At 35.1% G+C, this 20,279-nt stretch overlaps 1 protein-coding gene across 4 annotated transcripts in view; it reads left to right on the top strand.

Annotated features, from left to right (window-relative positions):
* Positions 1-20,279, top strand: part of USP34 (ubiquitin specific peptidase 34) — a 229,438-nt gene that overhangs the window by 184,400 nt on the left and 24,759 nt on the right. For all 4 annotated transcript variants that reach the window (XR_001918813.1, XM_018055392.1, XM_018055394.1 and 1 more), the window contains 15 exons: positions 14-109; positions 6,016-6,080; positions 6,176-6,251; positions 6,339-6,386; positions 6,475-6,540; positions 8,278-8,358; positions 10,229-10,314; positions 10,687-10,855; positions 10,955-11,029; positions 12,409-12,560; positions 16,109-16,157; positions 16,243-16,347; positions 16,428-16,472; positions 17,206-17,310; positions 18,768-18,915. Coding sequence is in view for 3 of the 4 variants with exons in the window: in XM_018055392.1 (XP_017910881.1) it covers positions 14-109; positions 6,016-6,080; positions 6,176-6,251; positions 6,339-6,386; positions 6,475-6,540; positions 8,278-8,358; positions 10,229-10,314; positions 10,687-10,855; positions 10,955-11,029; positions 12,409-12,560; positions 16,109-16,157; positions 16,243-16,347; positions 16,428-16,472; positions 17,206-17,310; positions 18,768-18,915 (1,366 nt within the window). In the remaining variant the exon portion in view is untranslated. The remainder of the gene's footprint in view (positions 1-13; positions 110-6,015; positions 6,081-6,175; positions 6,252-6,338; positions 6,387-6,474; positions 6,541-8,277; positions 8,359-10,228; positions 10,315-10,686; positions 10,856-10,954; positions 11,030-12,408; positions 12,561-16,108; positions 16,158-16,242; positions 16,348-16,427; positions 16,473-17,205; positions 17,311-18,767; positions 18,916-20,279) is intronic.

Genomic DNA, 20,279 nt, shown 5'->3' with positions numbered 1-20,279 from the left:
TCCCCTCTTGAAGACCCACAGTGCATATATGTTGTTTTACAAACGCATGGAACCAGAGGAAGAAAGTGGCAAAGAGTACAAATTTGATGTTTCATCCGAATTGCTAGAGGTATGAGTTAATTTAAGTATAGCAAAAATTTAAAAGCATGTTAAGTATTTATGCAAGTATTCTAGAATATAAAAGCAGGTTTAAACATCATTAGTATCTGTAATCCAGAGTAGACCTTAACACTATTTATTTTACAAATAGTCTTGGTAATACTGACATATGACAGGTGAACATAAAGTGAATGAGATTAAAGGGAGTAGAAAACAATTATTAGTAACACTGAAGAAAAATAAGAGAGGTAAAAGGTTTGTGGAGTTAGTGCAAGCTCACAATTCACTTGTATGATCGGTGATATATTTGGATTGGGTGATAGGACTGAGAGTATTCCTTTTCTTATGCTTCATATTATACAGAAGTGAATTTTAAATGCATTTAAAATGTATGTATATATATATATTTTTTAAAATGTGTCTTATTTGTAGTAATGTGGTAATGAAGCTCTCTTCATTTAATAATATATTAAGTGATATTGTTAGGGATTTATAAAAGATATTCATGCTGAGGGTGTTATATCAGTGTTATAAACTGACTTAGCCAAAAGTACAGAAAGTAAATCTGCAGGAAGGTTTACCTGGTAAACATGTAATCTTCCATCAAGACAATTAAACTTTCATTGATTGACTGGTATTTTGCACTGTGTTGGTCAAGTCTTAAAGCTGAGGAGATTTTGTTCCCTACTCTTAATGGTATTTTGCCTACCTATAATTTTCTGATGTAGCGCCAAGAATATTACCTTCTCCCAAACCCCTTAATTGGGTTTACCATCAGAATGAGAAATGAAACTCTGAAACTCACCTGTTTATACAAAAATTTATTTCAGCTTCTATCATAATAGCAAAATTATTATAGATTATCATCATTATTTGCAAGACTTTGTGTTTCCAAGGTATTCAGATAAATGTAGACTATGTTCTAGATGAGGCCCTAACAATATTTTATGATAGTCAACCCACTTACTGAAGTAAAGTAAAATTTTAAATAAAATAATAATGATGTACAGTTGACATATGAACAGCATAGGCTTGAACTGCAAGGTTCTACTTATATGTGTTTTTTTTTTTCCCAATAAATGCAGGATGTATAAGTAAATATGAATTGCTTTTTCACATTATCTTTTCATGTTTGATGTGTAGTTTTCATAATACATATAATATCTACAGTGTTTTGTATAGGACTGTTGAGGGACTTCCTTGATGGTTCAGTGATTAAGACTCCAAGCTCCCAATGCAGAGGGCCAGGTTCAATCCTTGATCAGGGACCTGGATCTTAACATGCTGCAGCTAAAAAAGATCCTGCATGCCAGAACTAAACATCCCACATGCTGCAGCCAAGATCAAAGACCTTGCCTGCCACAGCTGAGACCAAGTGCAGTCCAATAGATAAATATAAAAAAAAAACAACCCAAAGCTTTGATGCAGGTATTGAAGTTCATCTTGTAAGCAGACAACATAAACATACCAATATAGATGAATACAATACAGTACTGTAAGTATATTTTCTCTAGCTTATATTGTTGTGAGAATAAAGTATATAACACATACAGAATATGTATTAATCAACTGTTTATGCTATCAGTCCAAAGGCTCCCAGTCAACAACACAAGTAGGCTATCAGTAATTAAATTTTGGAGAGAAAAGTTATATACAGATATTTATTGCAGGACTTGGGCAGTCCTAACTCCCTCATTGTTTAAGGTTTGGGTCAGCTGTAGGGACTTCCCTGGTGGTCTAGAGGTTAAGACCCTGCCCTTCCACTGCAGGGAATTTGATCTGTGGTCCAGGAACCAAGGTCTCGCATGCCACACAGCACGACAGGGGTCAACTGTATATTGCTCATTTACATCTCAAACTTCCTGGTCTCAGGACTTCTTTATTCTTAATATTGAGAACCTTAGAGTTTTAACTATTCATTTTTATGTGGTTATATGTATCAATATTTACCATATTAAAATTAAAGCAAATTTTTAAAATTTATTTAAAAAAGTAACCCATGACATTCTGATATAAATAATTTTTTAAAAAATGTTCTTCAGAACAAAACAGTTCAGTGAGGAAAGTGGCCCTGTTTTACCTTTTTTTTTTTTACAAATCTCTCTTAATACCTGATTTAATGGAAGACAGCTGGAGTCTCATAACAGCTTCTGCATTTGGTCTCTTGTGATTTCATTCATCATTGAGCCTCTGGAAAACTCCATTGTACACTCAGAAGAGAATGAGGTGGTTTTGTTTTTTTTTTAAAGACTGATAACATTTTAGTGTTACTAATAAAATTGTTTGAGTCCTTTTTTAAAAAATTTATTTTAATTGGAGTCTAATTACTTTACAATATTGTGGTGGTGGTTTTTGCCATACGTTGATATGAATTAGCCATGGTTGTACATGTGTCCCCCTGTCCTGAACCCCCCTCCCTGCTTCCTCCCCATCCCTCTGGGTTATCCCAGTGCACTGGCTTTGAGTGCCCTGTTTCATGCGTCAAACTTGGACAGATCATATGTTTCACATATGGTAAGATACATGTTTCAGTGGTACTCTCTCAAATCATCCCACCCTGCCTTCTCCCAGAGTCCAAAAGTCTGCTCTTTACATCTGTGTCTCTTTTGCTGTCTTGCATATAGTGTCGTCGTTACCGTCTTTCTAAATTCCATATATATGCGTTAACATACTGTATTGGTGTTTCTCTTTCTGACTTAACTTCACCGTGTATAATAGGCTCCAGTTTCATCCACCTCATTAGGACTGATTCAGATGCATTCTTTTTTATAGCTGAGTAATATCCATTCGTCTGCTGATGGACATGTAGGTTCTTCCATGTCCTGGCTATTGTAAACAGTGCTGCAGTGAATATTGGGGTACACATGTCGCTTTCAGTTCTGGTTTCCTCGGTGTGTATGCTCAGCAGTGGGATTGCTGGGTCGTATGGTGGTTCTATTTCCAGTTTTTAAAGGAATCTCCACACTGTTATCCATAGTGGCTGTACTAGTTTGCATTCCCATCAACAGTATAAGAGGGTTCCCTTTTCTCCACACCTTCTCCAGCATTTCTTGTTTGTAGACTTTTTGGATAGCAGCCATTCTGACCTGCATGAGATGGTACCTCATTGTGGTTTTGATTTGCATTTCTCTGATAATGAGTGATGTTGAGCATCTTTTCATGTGTTTGTTAGCCATCTGTATGTCTTCTTTGGAGAAATGTCTGTTTAGTTCTTTGGCTCATTTTTTGATTGAGTCGTTCATTTTTCTGGTATTGAGCTGCATGAGCTGCTTGTATAAAATGTTTGAATTTTACAGACACCCTATGAAGGTCACTGTACTTACATGCCACCCCCTCCCCACTTCTCCCCTCCCTAAACCATTCTTTGAGGACCACTGATCTACATTGTGACAAAAGAAAATCCCAGACTTTTACTATAATAGAAAAACAAGCTGAACCACATTACTGTTTTTTAAAAAAATAATTTATATATTTTCAGCTGTGTTTGGTGTTTGTTGCTACATGGGCTTTTCTCTAGTTTCAGAGAGTCGGGGCTGCTCTCTAGGCATCTCATTGTGATGGCTTCTTTTTGGAGCACAGGCTCTAGGGCATTCAGGCTTTCAGTAGTTGTGGCATATAGGCTCAGTAATTGTGGTTCCCAGGGTCTAGAGCACAGGCTCAGTAGTTGTGCCACACGGGCTTAGTTGCTCTGCGACATGTTGGATCTTCCTGCATCAAGGATTGAACCCCTGTCTCCTGCATTGGCAGGTGAATTCTTTACCACTGAACCACCAGGGACGCCCCAGATTATTTTTGATTGCAGACCTAAAGCAAACATTTTCTTCTATCATTGTTTTAGCTTATTAATTTAAAATGTTTGGCTGTATATATATTTTACTAAAAAATAAAATATAATATTTTTATTGTGTTATTTAACATCAACATAGATTTTAGACATAAACTAGAATCTGGTCCTTTAGATTTCTTCAGTTGAAATATAGCTGGGAGCAGACTTTTTCAAAGGGAAAATAGAAAATTTTAGAACCATAAAATATATTAAGTAAACAAACATGATAAATTGTAGTGACTGTTATGGATAGAACAAGCAGAGTGCTCAGAAATGGTAGGGAGTTGATCAGGATTGCTGGAGGTGGGCAGGTAATCTGGATATGTTTTAAGTTAGCCTGAAACTGAGACTTGAAAGTCAGTAAGAAATTAATTATGTGGTAAGTTCTCCAGGCAAACAGAACATTATGTATAAATCTCTTGAAGAAGGATAGAGCCTATTGGCATGTTTTAGAAGCTGAGTGATAATCTCTGTGGCTGTGGCTGTGGTGAAGGAGTGGTCCAAGGTGAAGTTGGACGGATACATATAAAATACCTAGGAATGTTTTCATCAGTGTAATGCAATAATCTAATACTTAGACGTACTCAGTTGGCTCCACATACATTGTGTGGATATAATGTAAAAATAAAAAGGGCCATCAGAAACCAAAATGAATATTTCTGTAGGACAGAAATTGTGCCCAGTTGCTCAGTTGTGTCTGACTCTTTGCGATACAATGGACTATAGCCTGCCAGGCTCCTCTGGCCATGGAATTTTCCAGGCAAAAATGGAATAGAATGAAAAGCATTGAGCCTGGTGGACACCAGGGTCTACCAGGCTCTAAGATCAAAGCAGTAGTGGTTGAGAGTTAAGTTCTGGTGGGGTAAAGGGTGACAAAAATTATGACACAGGAGCTGAGCTTGTGGCTAAAAGCAGGAAGCTTGGAATGGGGCTCTATTGCTCTGAAAAGGCACTGAATTGGGATAGGTAAATGCTGTCAGTCTCTCCCCGGGGCTATAAGAAAGCTGCCGTGGTTGGAAATGCTAGAGGAACAAGAACTCTGAAGCAGGCCAAATCAGGTCTGTGATTTTTTCAAATATTGATAACATGAAGCAGGAGCCCTAATTATTGATTTTAAGACCTGATTCTGGACTAGAATCGTGGACAGGGAAGGCAGGTAGAGGTGGTTTCAAATCTTCAGAGGGATGAAGAGAGTAATACCTATAATCAGAACATATGGGACCTGCCTGTGGTGGTAGAGTGGTTCAGAACCCACCTGCCAGTGCAAAGGACACGGATTTGATCTGGTCCAGGAAGATCCCACATGCCACAGAACAGTTAAACTGGGCACCATAACTACTGAGCCCTTGCCCTAGAGCCTGTGCTCTGCAACAAGCGAATCTACCACAATGAGAAGCCTATGCACCCCAAGGAGGAGTAGTCCCGCTCTCTGCAATTAGAGAAAGCCCATGTGCAGCGATGAAGACCCCAGCACAGCCAAAAATAAGTAAAACTTAATAATAATCAAAACTTAAATTTATTCCAGATAAAGATAATTTTATGGAACTGACTGTCAGTGACTTAGAGCATGTTTAGGGTATTCAGAGAGGGAAAGGACACAAAAAATAAAGTCAGCAAAGCAATTCTACAGGACAGATGTCAGAAATAATTTTTCATGATTATTATAAACAAATTACCTCTTATTAGATCTGTGAACCTGAATAATTTTTTTTTCCAATTTTCAAACATAAACCTTTATAAAAATACCAACCTACCATCCTTTTCCTGTGTTATCAACATAACATAGTTTTGTTTATATGTTTTCTCTTCAGACAGGTGGAATTTCAGAGTTCGTACTTCAAAAATTTTCATAAATTTAGAATAAAAACAGTGTGGTGGCTTGAGTTAGCCAGATAAGTAATGATAAATTGGATCAGGTTTAGTGACTACTTCCATATTCCATTTAACTGGAAAAAGTCAACATAAATTTTAAGTGCATGTATTTGTTTTGTTTTGGTTCTAGAGCAAGTCTTACTCTGTCTAATAAAAATACTGGTAAAATGTCATGAAACATGCTTTCTGATACCTCATGTTAACATTTTTTTCTTCAGTGGATTTGGCATGATAACATGCAGTTTCTTCAAGACAAAAACATTTTTGAACATACATATTTTGGGTAAGTTTGGTAGATTTTAGTAAGAGATCTTTTGTTACACATTTTAAAAAAATCGTACTTTGTGAAAATTTTAACCTATTGTTTTCAAATTCTAGGTTTATGTGGCAGTTGTGTAGTTGTATTCCCAGTACATTACCAGATCCTAAAGCTGTGTCTTTAATGACAGCAAAGGTAAGTAATATATGTATAATCTTAGAAAATTTCTTCAAAATTGACTTTAATTAAATCTTTTTTGCTTAACTTTGTCTTTTCTTGCAGTTAAGCACTTCGTTTGTCCTAGAGACATTTATTCATTCAAAGGAAAAGGTGCATATTTTATTTTTTAAACTTTTGTGCTCTTTGTCATTTATCAGATAGCTCTTAAAACCTCCAGTGACTTCTTTTTCTTTTTTAGCCCACAATGCTTCAGTGGATTGAACTGTTGACCAAGCAATTTAATAATAGTCAAGCAGCTTGTGAGGTGAGGTGAATAATTCAACAAAACAATGCATAGCTTAAGATTCAGTTTCTTGTTTTCTTTTATTCTTAACTTAGATGCTACAGCAAAATCATTTTATCTATTATAAATCATAGAGAGCCCAGTGTTGGTTATTCCTAAAATTACTTGATAGCCAAGAGAAATTTATAATTATGTATCAGCTTCATTACACTGAGTAAATAATTGATTTTTAAGTTACTTAAAAGTTCTTGTGTTCTCCCTGTCATGTATCAGAAGGAAAAAGTATAGAAGATTTAGGACTGTACCAGATATTTCTTAACTACTTTTGCATGTTACTAGAAAATACTGAAAAATACATATCTCCCTTACCCCTTAAGGAAAATAGTAGATCCCTTACCCCCTGAGAAAAATAGGAAAATCTATCCCAGTAGATCAATTTATGTCCTATTTTATCTTTTCCAGAACTGCCTTATAAGAGTAACATATCCCTTAGGATAATATGCACACTGGTAATAATCACTTAGCCATATCGTCATCTTACTATTGTTAATCATTTTTATGGTCTTGCAAAGTGGTATGTATCTTTCTAGGAATGCAAGTCTTATAAATTTCTAGAAACAGGAGACAGCAACATAGTATATAATGAAATTAGTTGAAGATTTTTTTCCTATATAGGTTTTTAGAGAGATTTTGAGTTTTTTTCAGTTGGTTTGTTTGAATTAGCATTCAAACAAGATCCTTTCCACATTTTGCTTTTGTCTTATAATTCTTTTCTCACCTATAATATAGTTGACCTGTGGACAACAGGGGTTTGAACTGTTTTGTCCTCTCATACATAGATTTTTTTCAGTAGATATGTACAGTATTGTACAATCTGTGGTTGGTTAAATCTGAGAATGCAGAGGAATCTCAGATACAGAGGGTCAGCTATGGAACTTGAGTATTTGCAGATTTTCGTATATGCTGGGACTCCATACCAAAGAGCAGCTGTAGTTACCTTATTTTCCCGCTCCCTACCACTTTGCCATTTGTTCTGCAGGATTTTCCATATGCTGATTTTGACCTACAGCATCTTTTGTGTGTTCTTTGACATACTCCTCTATTCCCCTTCATCTTCATGATTTCTAAGAAGCTGGTAGATGGAGAAACTATATTAGGTCATAAATTTGTGTTTTTTAATAAAGTTGTCACTTTAGTTTTTTCATTAAGGATTTGCTTCTGGAACTCTCTCAAGGAGTTAAAATTCTCTACAATTGTCAGCAATTATATGTATGCATTAATGAGCAGTACAGTTCAGTAAAGGAGTTAAATATGTGATTAAGAGATATCTTGAAATTAATGGCAAATGGTCTATGCTAAGTAAGTGTAAAATGTTTTTTGTTATCAAGAGAACATAAATTGGTTTTAAACAGAGGAAAAGTGAATCATACTCAGATCCTATCTTATTAATAGGAGCAAAAGATTCTACACTGTGACATTTAAGAAGTCTAAGAGGAAAATGGTATTCCACTTTGTTAAGCACTTCCGGTTGTTATCATGTGGGTTGTACACTGCAATATAAATGGCATCCATGGAATTCTGTATTGAGAAGTCTTTGATTATGACTTTAGGCATTTTAGATTTTAGACTTTCTACCAGTTGAAGACTGTTTTGGTGAGAATTTAAAATAATTCAAATGTCAGTTAAAATTAAAATCCTTGTGCAATGTTTATCCCCAAGTATTGGTTGAATATTAAAAATCACATGATTTTCTTACAGTGGTTTTTGGACCGCATGGCTGATGATGATTGGTGGCCAATGCAGATACTAATTAAGTGCCCTAATCAAATTGTGAGGCAGGTAAGAAAAATTTTCTTTGAAAAAGAAGTAGCTTTCAAGTTGATTACTCTGAATTTGCCCATGAATATACTTTAGCCCAGCATTGAAAGCACTGAAAAGATTGACCTCTTACCACAGAAGTCACTTTGCTGTTATTTTCACCAGCCTCTTGGCAAATCAGCTATCATTCCATTCAAGTGATTAAAATAATTCACATTTCCAGGTTATGGGAAGATAGCTATAACTGCCTGTTTTCTCAGTTACGTGTGTTATACTCTGGGGACACAGGATCAATGTGTGATACGTGAATTGTACTGATACTTTTTCAGTTCCTTAGATGCTCTGACCATGGTAGGGTACGGTAATAGCCTTGAAAGTTAGATGAATAGTATATAATTTATTTCTGTGGCAGATTCTGAACTATCACATGAATCAATTAATTTTTCTTAAACCAATGGAAAAATTAAAAAGAAAGAAAAAACATATATATCCGCTTATGATACAAAACCAAAATTTTAATCTGAAAGATGCTACTTTAAGTTATTCCTGACATATAATTCTTATAAAACTTTTTGATGTGCAAAATTTAGTGGTTTTTAGTCCTATTCCCAAACATGCAACTATTATCTGTCTATAATTTTATAATACCCTGAAAAGAAATCCCATACATATGAGCAGTCACTTCCATTTTATCCTGTTCATTTTCTTCAGCCCCTGGCCACCATTCATCTACTTTCTATCTCTATGGATTTGCCTATTTTCACCATTTCACTTGAAGAAAATCACACAGTATGTGTTTTTTTTGTGACTGGCATGTTGTGGCTTATATCTGTAATTTATTTCTTCTTACTGCAAAATAATATTCCATATATGAGATTTTGTTTCTCTATTAGCAGTTGATGAACATCTGTGATGTTTCCACTTCTTTGCTAGTTTGAATAACACTGCTGTGAACATTCGTGTACAGACATTTGTTTGGACATATGTTTTCAGTTGTTTTGGATATATACATAGAAGTGAATTGCTGGGTTGTATGGTCACTATGTTTGACATTTTTAGAAACCTTCAGATTTTTTATCATGATGTCTGCACCTGTTTACATTCCCAGCAGCAATCTATGAAGGTTCCAGTTTTGCTGCATCTTCTTCAGCGTTTGTTATCATCTTGATTTTAGCCATCCTAATGGGTGTGAAGTTTTGGTTTGTATTTCCTTTGGAAATAATGATATTGAACATCTTTTCATATGCTTACTGGCTATTTGTATATCTTATTTAGCGAATTCTTAGACTTTTCTTTTAGCTGCACTGGCTGTTCGTTGCAGCACACGGGGCTTCTCTAGTTGTCGCGTGCCAGCTCAGTATCCCGGCAGCATATGGAGTCTTAGTTCCCCACAAGGGATCAAACCTGTGTCCCCTGCATTGGAAGGTATATTCTTACTACAGGACCACCAAGGAAGTCCCACCTCAGACATTTTTAATTCAGATTTTTTTTTATAAACTTAAATTGTTTTCTCTTAGTCATTGAGGTTCTGATAAGCAGATACCCTTCCCCACTCCACTTTTCTGAAAGAAATGGATGCCAGGTTTCTTTCTTCTGTATCTCCGCTAGTAAAAAAGGTTTCATGAAGCGTTGTAGTTAGCAGTCTCTACTGCTAATACCTATAGTTTATTGTTACATTTTCCATTATAAAACTGAACATTGCTTTTCAAGCTAACTCCACCTTTTTATCCTCAGTCTGTAGTGAAGACTCCAGGAAAGATTTAGAGTGTCAAAAGATAATCTGTGAGAAAAATGTAAATGAGCAACAGAATTTTTGATCATGTTCATTTTTCAGTATCTTTGTTACCTGACATGACTTGTCTCTTAGGTTGTCGTATCTTTTCACTTGTAGATGTTTCAGCGTTTGTGTATCCATGTAATTCAGAGACTTAGACCTGTGCACGCTCATCTCTATCTACAACCAGGGATGGAAGATGGGTAAGAAGTATACCTTTTGAACTGAACATTTTAAGCTTTTTGATTACCTGCCTACAAAGTATTTTTAAATATCCACACTGAAATATTTAGGTTCTCCTGTTTTAATAAGTCTATAATAATATAAATCAAGGAGGAAAATTTTTGTTTTACTTTTATTTAATTGCATTTTTGAAATCCTCTACAGGGAACTTTGACTTAGTCTTTTTGTTTTGATTTCAGTGAGAGAGAACTGGAATCCAACTGTTTGTATTGCTATAATTGGTGGTATTCATAATTACAAAGATGATAAATTCAGATTTTAATATTTCTCCTCCCAGAATATCTATCCCCAGACTTCATAGTTTCTCTAAGATACATAAAATTATGTTTCAGGTCTGATGATATGGATGCTTCAGTAGAAGATATAGGTGGTCGTTCGTGTGTCACTCGATTTGTGAGAACTCTGTTATTAATTATGGAACACGGTGTAAAGCCTCACAGTAAACATCTTACAGAATATTTTGCTTTCCTTTATGAATTTGCCAAAATGGGTGAAGAAGAGGTAAGGCTGTGTCTTATTTATTTTTGGTATTATATACTTATTTTTGGTATTTAAAACATAATTGTGTTTATATTTTTAAATCAATATTTTTGTTTTTAGAGCCAGTTTTTGCTTTCATTGCAAGCCATATCTACAATGGTACATTTTTACATGGGAACCAAAGGGCCTGAAAATGTAAGTACAGTTCTGCCTCATATCAGGGATATTTAGAGGCCGTGGTTTCAAGTTGTACCATGGAAAGATAATAGATTTCCTTTTAAGTCCCCTCTAGCCCTGATATTAGGAGAAGGCAATGGCAACCCACTCCAGTACTCTTGCCTGAAAAATCCCGTGGATGGAGAAGCCTGGTAGGCTCAGTCCATGGGGTCGCTAAGAGTTGGGCACGACTGAGCAACTTCACTTTCACTTTCATGCATTGGAGAAGGAAATGGCAACCCACTCCAGTATTCTTGCCTGGAGAATCCCAGGGACAGAGGAGCCTAGTGGGCTGCTGTCTATGGGGTCGCACAGAGTCGGACAGTACTGAAGCTACTTAGCAGGAGTAGCAGCAGCAGCCCTGATATTAAATAATTTTAGGAGTTTGTTTGATTGATATTTTTAATGGATCTAGTGAGAGAAGAAACAGTCAAGTAATACATTTCACTGGTATGGCCCGGAATCAAAACCAATAAATTTAGCAAAATGACCATCACCTGCTTTAGTTTCCTGTCAGCATATTGTGTTTTGGTGAACGATTTTTCTGACCACATTTTTAAAGCCCTTTGCTGTATTAAATTTGTAAGTCTTCCAAAAATTTAGGTAGCTAGTCTATTCATAATATTGAAAGTATTTCATCAGTTGTATATTGTTTGTAATGACCATATTCGATTGAATGCTCTATATGTTCTATCTTATTAAATTCTTGTTGCAACCCTGAGAGGTAAGTACTATTGTTATCTCCATTTTACAGACAGGGAACTTGAGGCATAAAGAAGTTAACTTATTTTAGATAACAATGAGTTAGCATTTGATCTGTGATTAGACTCCTAGACAAAACTATTAGCCGCTATGCGGTCATGGTTCTCCAGATATATACTGTTGTTACCTAATTCCAGCCAGGTGGTTACTTATTGCACTTCAAACTTCTGATGAATATCTCTTTGACATACCTACTGTTTGGATTTTCTGAAAATTGCAAATATAGATTCCTTTATTTGTGTGACTGACATTTTTATTAAATACTTTTTTATCATATTCATATGAACTTTGATCCTGATTTATCTTCCAAAGAACTTACCTATAAGAAAAAGTTATTATTAAAGAATTTATCTCTTTAGGTAAGGTAAATACTCACAGTATTGGGAATTATTGTTCCTTACAGCTCTGCCTGTTAAATCTAAAATTGTCCTGAGTGTCATTTAGACTTTTAAAGTTAGGGTTAGGGCTTTGAGTGTTATTTTTCATGATACATGTTCCTGGCACCATCTACCCTGCATTGTTGTATAAAATAATGAAGCTATTTGCTGTCAGCCTAATGTTAAAAAGCGAATATATTAATTGTGTTTATGTTCTAGCCTCAAGTTGAAGTGTTGTCAGAGGAAGAAGGAGAAGAGGAGGAGGAGGAAGAAGATATACTCTCTCTGGCAGAAGAGAAATACAGGCCAGCTGCCCTTGAAAAAATGATAGCTTTAGTTGCTCTTTTGGTTGAACAGTCTCGCTCAGAAAGGTGAAATGTTTCAACATTCAAAATGCTTAAAGCATGTTTGGTTTTATTCTTTTTAAAGATAATTGTTTTATCATTCTTAATTCAGTGGCTTTTGTTACTTAATTTTTTTAAAATAATAACATGATTCATCAACTCTTGTAGCATAAGTATTTCAGTCCTTTGTACCAAACTTTTACCTTGCCTCTGAGTCATGTTAGAAATATACATTGAAGAAATATACAGTAAAATATCTAGCAAAATTATATGTGCATTCATCTTTTAACCTAGCAACCCCACTTCTGGGATTCTGTTCCCAAAATACAGAAAGATGTATATTTATTGAAGCAGTGTTTATAAACAGCAAAAGACTGAAAATGTCCACAAAGATGGGACTAGTTGAAGAAACAGCATCCCCTCTATAAGAGTACTCCATTGCAGAAAAAAGAAGAATATGGAATCTGTATATTACCATGAAGAGATCTTCAAGATAGATATTACTAAGGTGAAAAAAATGAAGGTGGACAAAAGTATATATAGAATACTATTTTTTTTTTATTTTGGGCCGCATGGTTTGGCTTGCAGGATCCCCAAGTCCTAACCATTGGACTGCCAAAAAATTCCCTATAGTATGTTACTGTTTAAGACAGGGAAGGCTGAGAGAGAGAAAATGAGTGAGAGAGAGAGAGAGAGAGAGAGAGAGAGAGAGAGAGAGAGAGTGTGTGTGTGTGTGTGCACGTGTGCGTTCATTTGTGCGTATGTGCACACACAACCAAGCCTCATTATACATGGATCTCCAATTTGCAAATTTGCCTACTTAACTAAAATTTATTTGTAATCCCCAAATCAATACTTGTGAAGTTTTATATTCATTTGTGGATTACAGAATGTACCAAAAATTTGGAGTTGATGTGACAACACACTTCCCCAGCAGAGGTCAGATGCTGTGACACTGTGCCTTCTTGTTTCAGTTCTCATATTGTAAACAAACTTTTTTACAGTATGTGCCACATTTTTCACATTTATGCTCTTTATTTGGTCATTTGCTTGTTTAAAAATGGTCCTAAGCATAGTGCCAAGTGCTATCTAATTTGTTCCAAAGTTCAAGAATGTGCTAATGGTCAACATTAAATCAGGTGTCTTGAAACAGAAGCACACATACGAAACAAGGTAACATATTGATTTATCAATGAAAATGTTGTGACCCCGAGGTTCACAGGAACAAACTGTGTTTTTCCTATAAGCAGTGATTTGGTGTTCACTCATTCATTGTTTGCATCTCCGCATAGAGCATAAGCACTGCAAATGACAAGAATTGAGGGTTTTTTTTAATTGAAGAGTAAATTTTTAAAAATAAACTTTAAAAACAAGTTTCCAGTGGTTGGGGGGAGGAGAAAACAGACTGGAGGGGACAGGAATGGAAGTTTGACTTCTTTGAATGTAGTACATTGTTTTGTTTTTTAGATTTATTTTTGGAATCATGTGAATGTTTTATATAATTACAAACTTAATAAAATGCAGTCCCTAAAAATCAAAAGCAGACTGAAATAAATGAGACTAACTGTATATTGAGTTGGTGACATAAACATTGGAGAAGAATTAATTAAAGTGACTTTAGAACATATTGATTTAACTGTAATTTTTAGTGGTATGTACTTGAAAGACAAAGAAAAATTGTAAAATTATCTTTAAGTGTTTTGCTAATTATATTGTTAGTATTAATATAATTAGAATTATTATTCTGAAACTATGTTATAGAATAAAGTAAATAGGTAATTGTTAACATTAGAAACCAAGATTTTTAGAAAAAGAAAAGAGGAGAAATATCAATATAAAATTGTAGAATGTTTATTTATCTTCTTTAACACTAAATTTGAATTTGGCAATATCAGAGTTCATGGTATATTTTGTCTTAAACAAAAAATGTATTATGTATCTCCATTTTCTGAAAACGTCTAGAAACTCTGTCCAACCCAAAATCAGTGAGTGCCACTGGCATCTAGATATCATTTACCACTGAAAAAAAAAAATCAAGGTTCCTTAGGAAAACGGCCAGTTCCAGGTTTGGGGCAAGAAATGAATGGGAAGCCTTGAACATTTTGTCATTTTGGAAAGCAGGGAGGCTATCAAAGACTGCTGGGGTCGTGTTAAAAGGTCTCAAGAGTCAACTTCAAGTATCTACTGGTCACAGACTGGACAACTTGAACAGCAATAATAACAAGAAGTAAACTGCAAGTGGACTAAAACATGTCACGGATGTTTACATCCATGAGTTCATAATGATAACTAAAAGCAAAATTTTTAAAATTATTGCCAACCTTTGGAGTATATTAAGAAACCAAATGATAATTTTGAAAGCATATTAATAAAGGAACAGTATCAAGTGTTTATCTTACCTGCAAGAATTATACTTCATGGCAACTAGGTTGTAAATGAGACATGCTCGTCGTCATAGAGGTATTTGAGCTAATAAATGACCAAGTAGTGCTGGAATTGGGATACTAGTATTTTGCATCCCAAATGAAATAATGGATCTAGGAAATGATCATTGTGGGCTGAGAACATTAGAAAAAGAGGGACAACTTTTCATTGTGCCTCGTGATGAAAGTTCATACCACTGCTTACAAGGTATTCTTAATTAAAAAATCAAACCTAGATCTGATCAAGTTTCTGGGTTTAACTACCAGTTTACAGGAAGTATGGGGACAGAGGAATATGTTAAAACAACACAGTGAGGATATAATCAGTAAGATGGAAATGTGGGAAATTCTGCACGACAAATCATCTACTCTTCAGCAGATTAAATTACAAGATAAAGACAAAATTGGAGGGGAAACCAGTTGTCTAAAAGAGATTTAAAAGACATTTCAACCAGTGGCAACAGAGGACTTTATTTGTATCCTGATTCAAACAGATTATAACTTTTTTTAGAAACTTGAGGAAATTGTACATTGACTGGATCTTGTGTGATAATAAGGAATTTTAATTTAGGTGTGAATAATAGTAGTGTTACATTTTTGAAGTTTATGTTTGAGATATATATTGATTAATGGGCTCAGTGATAACAATATCTGAGTTGTTTCAGAAGAGTTCAAATTGATTAAGTAGGAGATACAAATAAAACAACACTGACCATGAGTTGCTAATTTGACTGTTGGGATGCTTACACTATTTTTGTATGTGTTTGAAATTTTATTTACTAAGTTGAGGAAATATGCAGTAATTTTAAACTTGAAAGTAAAATTCGTTATTTCTTCAAAGTTTGCTTTGTTTTAAAGATCCTCATGTCAGAAAAGCTCTCTAAATCCATCCTAGTGCACAAACATACTGAGTTAATTAAATAGAAATAAAATAGATTTGGACTTCTATATATAAAACTTGGAATTTTGAAAAATTGTCCAAAAGGTGTCTAATGAACAAGTCTAGCTAGCAGAAAGTTCAAAAGTCATTTTATGATGGTGTCTTGGTATACTTGTAACTGGATCAACAATGTTGTTACGTATCATGACTCAAATGGCTCTGAATTAGTAGAGAGGAAAGAAAAACTTATTTCCACTAATGTTTTCTTTCAGGCATTTGACATTGTCACAGACTGACATGGCGGCATTAACAGGAGGAAAGGTAATACCTTCTTAATATTTAGACCAGTTGATAATCCCTAGAATAACAAAACAATTCTTAAGTGAACAACTTTTGCTTTTGACAGGGATTTCCCTTCTTGTTTCAACATATTCGCGATGGCATCAATATAAGACAGACTTGTAATCTGATTTTCAGCCTTTGTCGATACAATAATCGACTTGCAGAACATGTAAGTACTGAGAAACAGTCAAAGTTTTTTGGTAATTTTTGGAAGAATATTCTGAAATCCCCCCCCCCTTTTTTTTTTAGATTGTATCTATGCTTTTCACATCAATAGCAAAGCTGACTCCTGAGGTATGTAGACATTTGTTAATTCATGTTTTTCAAGTTACTGTGAGCACTGACTATGCTTCCAGATGAACCTTTCTAACTGTTCTTGAGGAAAAGTCTATCAAGGCTTCCCCCATAATATAGTAACCTATTTTAAACTATATAACTTGAATAAATTGAATTACCTCTTCATGTCTTATCACAAATATCATTTTCCCAGTTAAATTAACCTATAATTCTAACATATCAGTGTGTCACCTAGGTACTAAGCTTTAAAGTTGTTTGGTTTGAAGCATATATCATATTGTACCTTGGAAGAAAGTGAACTAAACTAAAATTCTGCTTAGGTGGATAAGTATGTATTTTTCTCAAAATGTAAATGTTATAGCTACTTTGAGAATACATTTCAAATATTAATAGGAATTCTACCTCAGCGAGCAAAAGATGCTACAGGAAACTTTTAATCTAAATTTTTCTATAAACATGGTTGTCTCATTAACTAGAGTTTCCCCCCCCCCCCCCAAATTGACGTCCAGAAAACTACGTTTTCTGTTACATGTGGCTCCCATGCAATTGGCACTGTATCCTGAGCTCATCCTGCTGCTTTATGATAGTTCAGGTTCATATGTATGAGTACTAATCTCTCTAACCTAATACATCAGATTTAAATGTGATCTGTAGAGGAGTTACATTTGTTTTCTAGGGAAAGTAATTGATTCACCATCTCTAAATATGCAGTCATGTATGTGTCTTATAGGCAGCCAATCCTTTCTTTAAATTATTGACTATGCTAATGGAGTTTGCCGGTGGACCTCCAGGAATGCCTCCCTTTGCATCTTACATTCTGCAGAGGATATGGGAGGTAAGTCTTGTAGATGTTCTAGTATTTATTTTTCTAACATAATCACTCCCATTTTTAGTACTAGTTTCTTCTTGCTTGGGTAACTCAAAAGGGTTTTAGTAAGTCACAGGTCAAGAGAAGAAAAGATGCTTTAGACAGAAGATCTAGAGGAAGAAGAGTTCCTGGCTAGTTAGTGTCTCAGATGTTTAAAGACTTTCTTGTAGAATCATAAACAACCTTTAGTCCATATGAGGTTCTCATTCCCCTACTCTCAAAGATTCCATGAAGTGGTAGAAGCCCTAGAAATAAAAACTAGCTGGTTTTAGTAGTTGATAGAAAATACAGAGGAAGCACCAACCACTACCTTTCTTCCAGAACTACTGCTGAGGTTACAGAGTTTCTTACTGAGTGTTGGAAATGCCCACTCGCTGGGCCAGGGGCTAGGTGGACTTTTTCTCTTGATAGGCCAGATAGTAAATATTTTAGGTTTTGTGGGCTATATGGTCTCTGTCAAGCACTCAACTGCTGTTTTACCATAAAATCAACCATAGACAAAATATAAATGAGTGGGCATGGCTATCTTCCAATACAAACTCAAAAACAAGCAAACCACAGAATATGTCCTGCGATCCATAATTTTCCAACCTTTGCTCTAGATTCTTAGATTTCCTATTTCCAGGAAAAAAATCTCTCCAGCATTATACTGAGCTCGTTTTCATTCTCAATTGCAGTAGCAGATTGGTCAAACAATAAGAAAAGTAAAGATGGAAACTTCAGGGAATTAAAGCACTTTAATGTATACTTTAAAAATTTTTAATTTTATTTATTTTTGTCCATGCTGGGTTCTTGTTGCTGTACAGGCTTTTCTCTAGTCGTGGTAAGCAGGGGCTACTCTCTAGTTGTGGTGTGAGGGCTTCTCATGGCGGTGCCTTCTCTTGTTGCTGAGCATAGGCTCTAGAACATCTGGACTTTGGCAGTTGCAACATGTGAGCTCAGCAGTCGCAGCTCCCAGGCTCTAGAGCACAAAGTGTCATAGTTGTGCTGCTAAGGCTTAGTTGCTCTGTGGCATGTGTGATCTTCCCGGACCAGGGATTGAACCCACGTCATCTGCACTGTCAGGCGGACTCCCATCCACTGTACCACCAAGAAAGCCCTGAAAACACTTCTAAATAAGTTTGTAAACTTAACACCTAAAAGTCATTGGGTTTCTCTTATTGGTCCTTTGCTAGAATCCTTGGTTAATATAATTTGATTTTGTAAACCATTGAGAAATACTCTTTGAACATATTCCTGTTAATAAAAATAAATTGCTTTAAAAATGGGAGAAAAAAACATGAGTGTGAAACTTCTTTCAGGTTCTAGTTTTCAGGAAACTGTTTTAGCTTTAAAGTGTCTAATGTATATACCAAAAGTAAGTTTGAAAGAGTAACTGCTCATTCACTTAGACTTATATTCTGTTCTTGTCATTTTACTTGTAGGTGATTGAATACAATCCTTCTCAGTGTCTGGATTGGTTGGCAGTGCAGACACCCCGAAACAAACTGGCACACAGCTGGGTTCTACAGAATATGGAAAACTGGGTTGAGCGGTTTCTTTTGGCTCACAATTATCCTAGAGTCAGGACTTGTAAGTCAAATATTCAGAATTTAACAAACCATTTGTTGTTCCAAGTTTTGTTTTTAAGGTGATTACAGTATGCTCATTGTATATAATGCAAAAAGACTCTTAGAGATACAATTTATTTTTGAGATACTGTTTTAAAGGCCAGAGCTTTATTAGTATTTGAAAACCTATGACAGTATTTTACAAATATCTGTAATTTTTTTTTTTTAAGTATAGGAAACTATCTTCTCTTGGGTGACATCACCACCACTATCATCATTTGTTTCCTTTTTTGGTAGAGCCACAAAAGCATGATCAGAATTAGTGAAGAGAGTAAAGGATCAGAAAATCTTGTCTTAAAAATAACTTGAGAAGGCTAAGAGTAAAAGTAGCAATAAAAAAAGTACAAGCTGAGAGAAAATATTCTCTAAAGTTTTGGGAGTTAAATGATGACTATCTTTATTGTATCCAGGCCAGAAGGGAATAAGCAAAGATCTTGGAAGATAGATGGACAAATAGCAAAAATAGAAATTTCACATAATAGGAAACTGCTCATAAATACACAGAGTGTTTTATTTTGATAGTATTAAATAAAAATCAAGTGGTTCATTCTTAAAAATTCTTTAATCATTCAATTTAGTCATTAAAATTGTATTTCCTAGTTTTCTGTTAAGAGCTCAAACAGTGAGTGACACTCTGATAGCAGTAAGCACATTGAATACCCAGATCCATGTTTTTGAATAACATTCCTAGTAAAATGAATCACAATTCCTGGGAGAAATGGCTGATTATAGGACTGGGGCAGGGAATAAACAAGATGAGTCTGGAGCATCTTGTGGAACCAGAAAGTAATGAAGCGCTCCAAAAACAATGATGAGGCTATGTTGAAGGGACATAGAACCAACCTGAAGATCTCCCAGTCTCCAAACCTGGAACAGTTTGGGTCGAAAAATAATTAACATAGCACTGTATCGTAATCCAAAGTATAAAATAAATGTCCATGAGTCCATGCTAAAGAAATGAATGATTGAATAAACAAATAAATGAGGCGGCACATCCCCCATACAGAAGAATTTCAAATCATTTTTGTATATCTTTCCCCTCCAAAGGTGGAGTGTAATTCCATAACCTTTGAGTATCAGCTTTAGTGTCTTGCTTTCAAAGAACAGAGTATTAGGGATAGAGAAAATAACTTTTTAAGTGAAAAAACTTGACAAACATTAACTCTGGCAGGTAATTAAGGTTAAAAGTGTCACTGATAAGTCATACTGATAGCATGTGCCCTTGGTATGTGATACAAGGAGCACTTCATAATGTGGTTTTCCTCCCCAAATCCTATAACCTGAGTCTACTCACAATAGACATCACATAAACTCATTTGAGGGACA

This window comes from Capra hircus, chromosome 11 (genome assembly GCF_001704415.2).
Source record: "Capra hircus breed San Clemente chromosome 11, ASM170441v1, whole genome shotgun sequence".
NCBI classification, from domain to species: domain Eukaryota; kingdom Metazoa; phylum Chordata; class Mammalia; order Artiodactyla; family Bovidae; genus Capra; species Capra hircus.
Note: the sequence above shows the minus strand (reverse complement) of the source record. Positions and strands in the feature narration are given on the sequence as shown.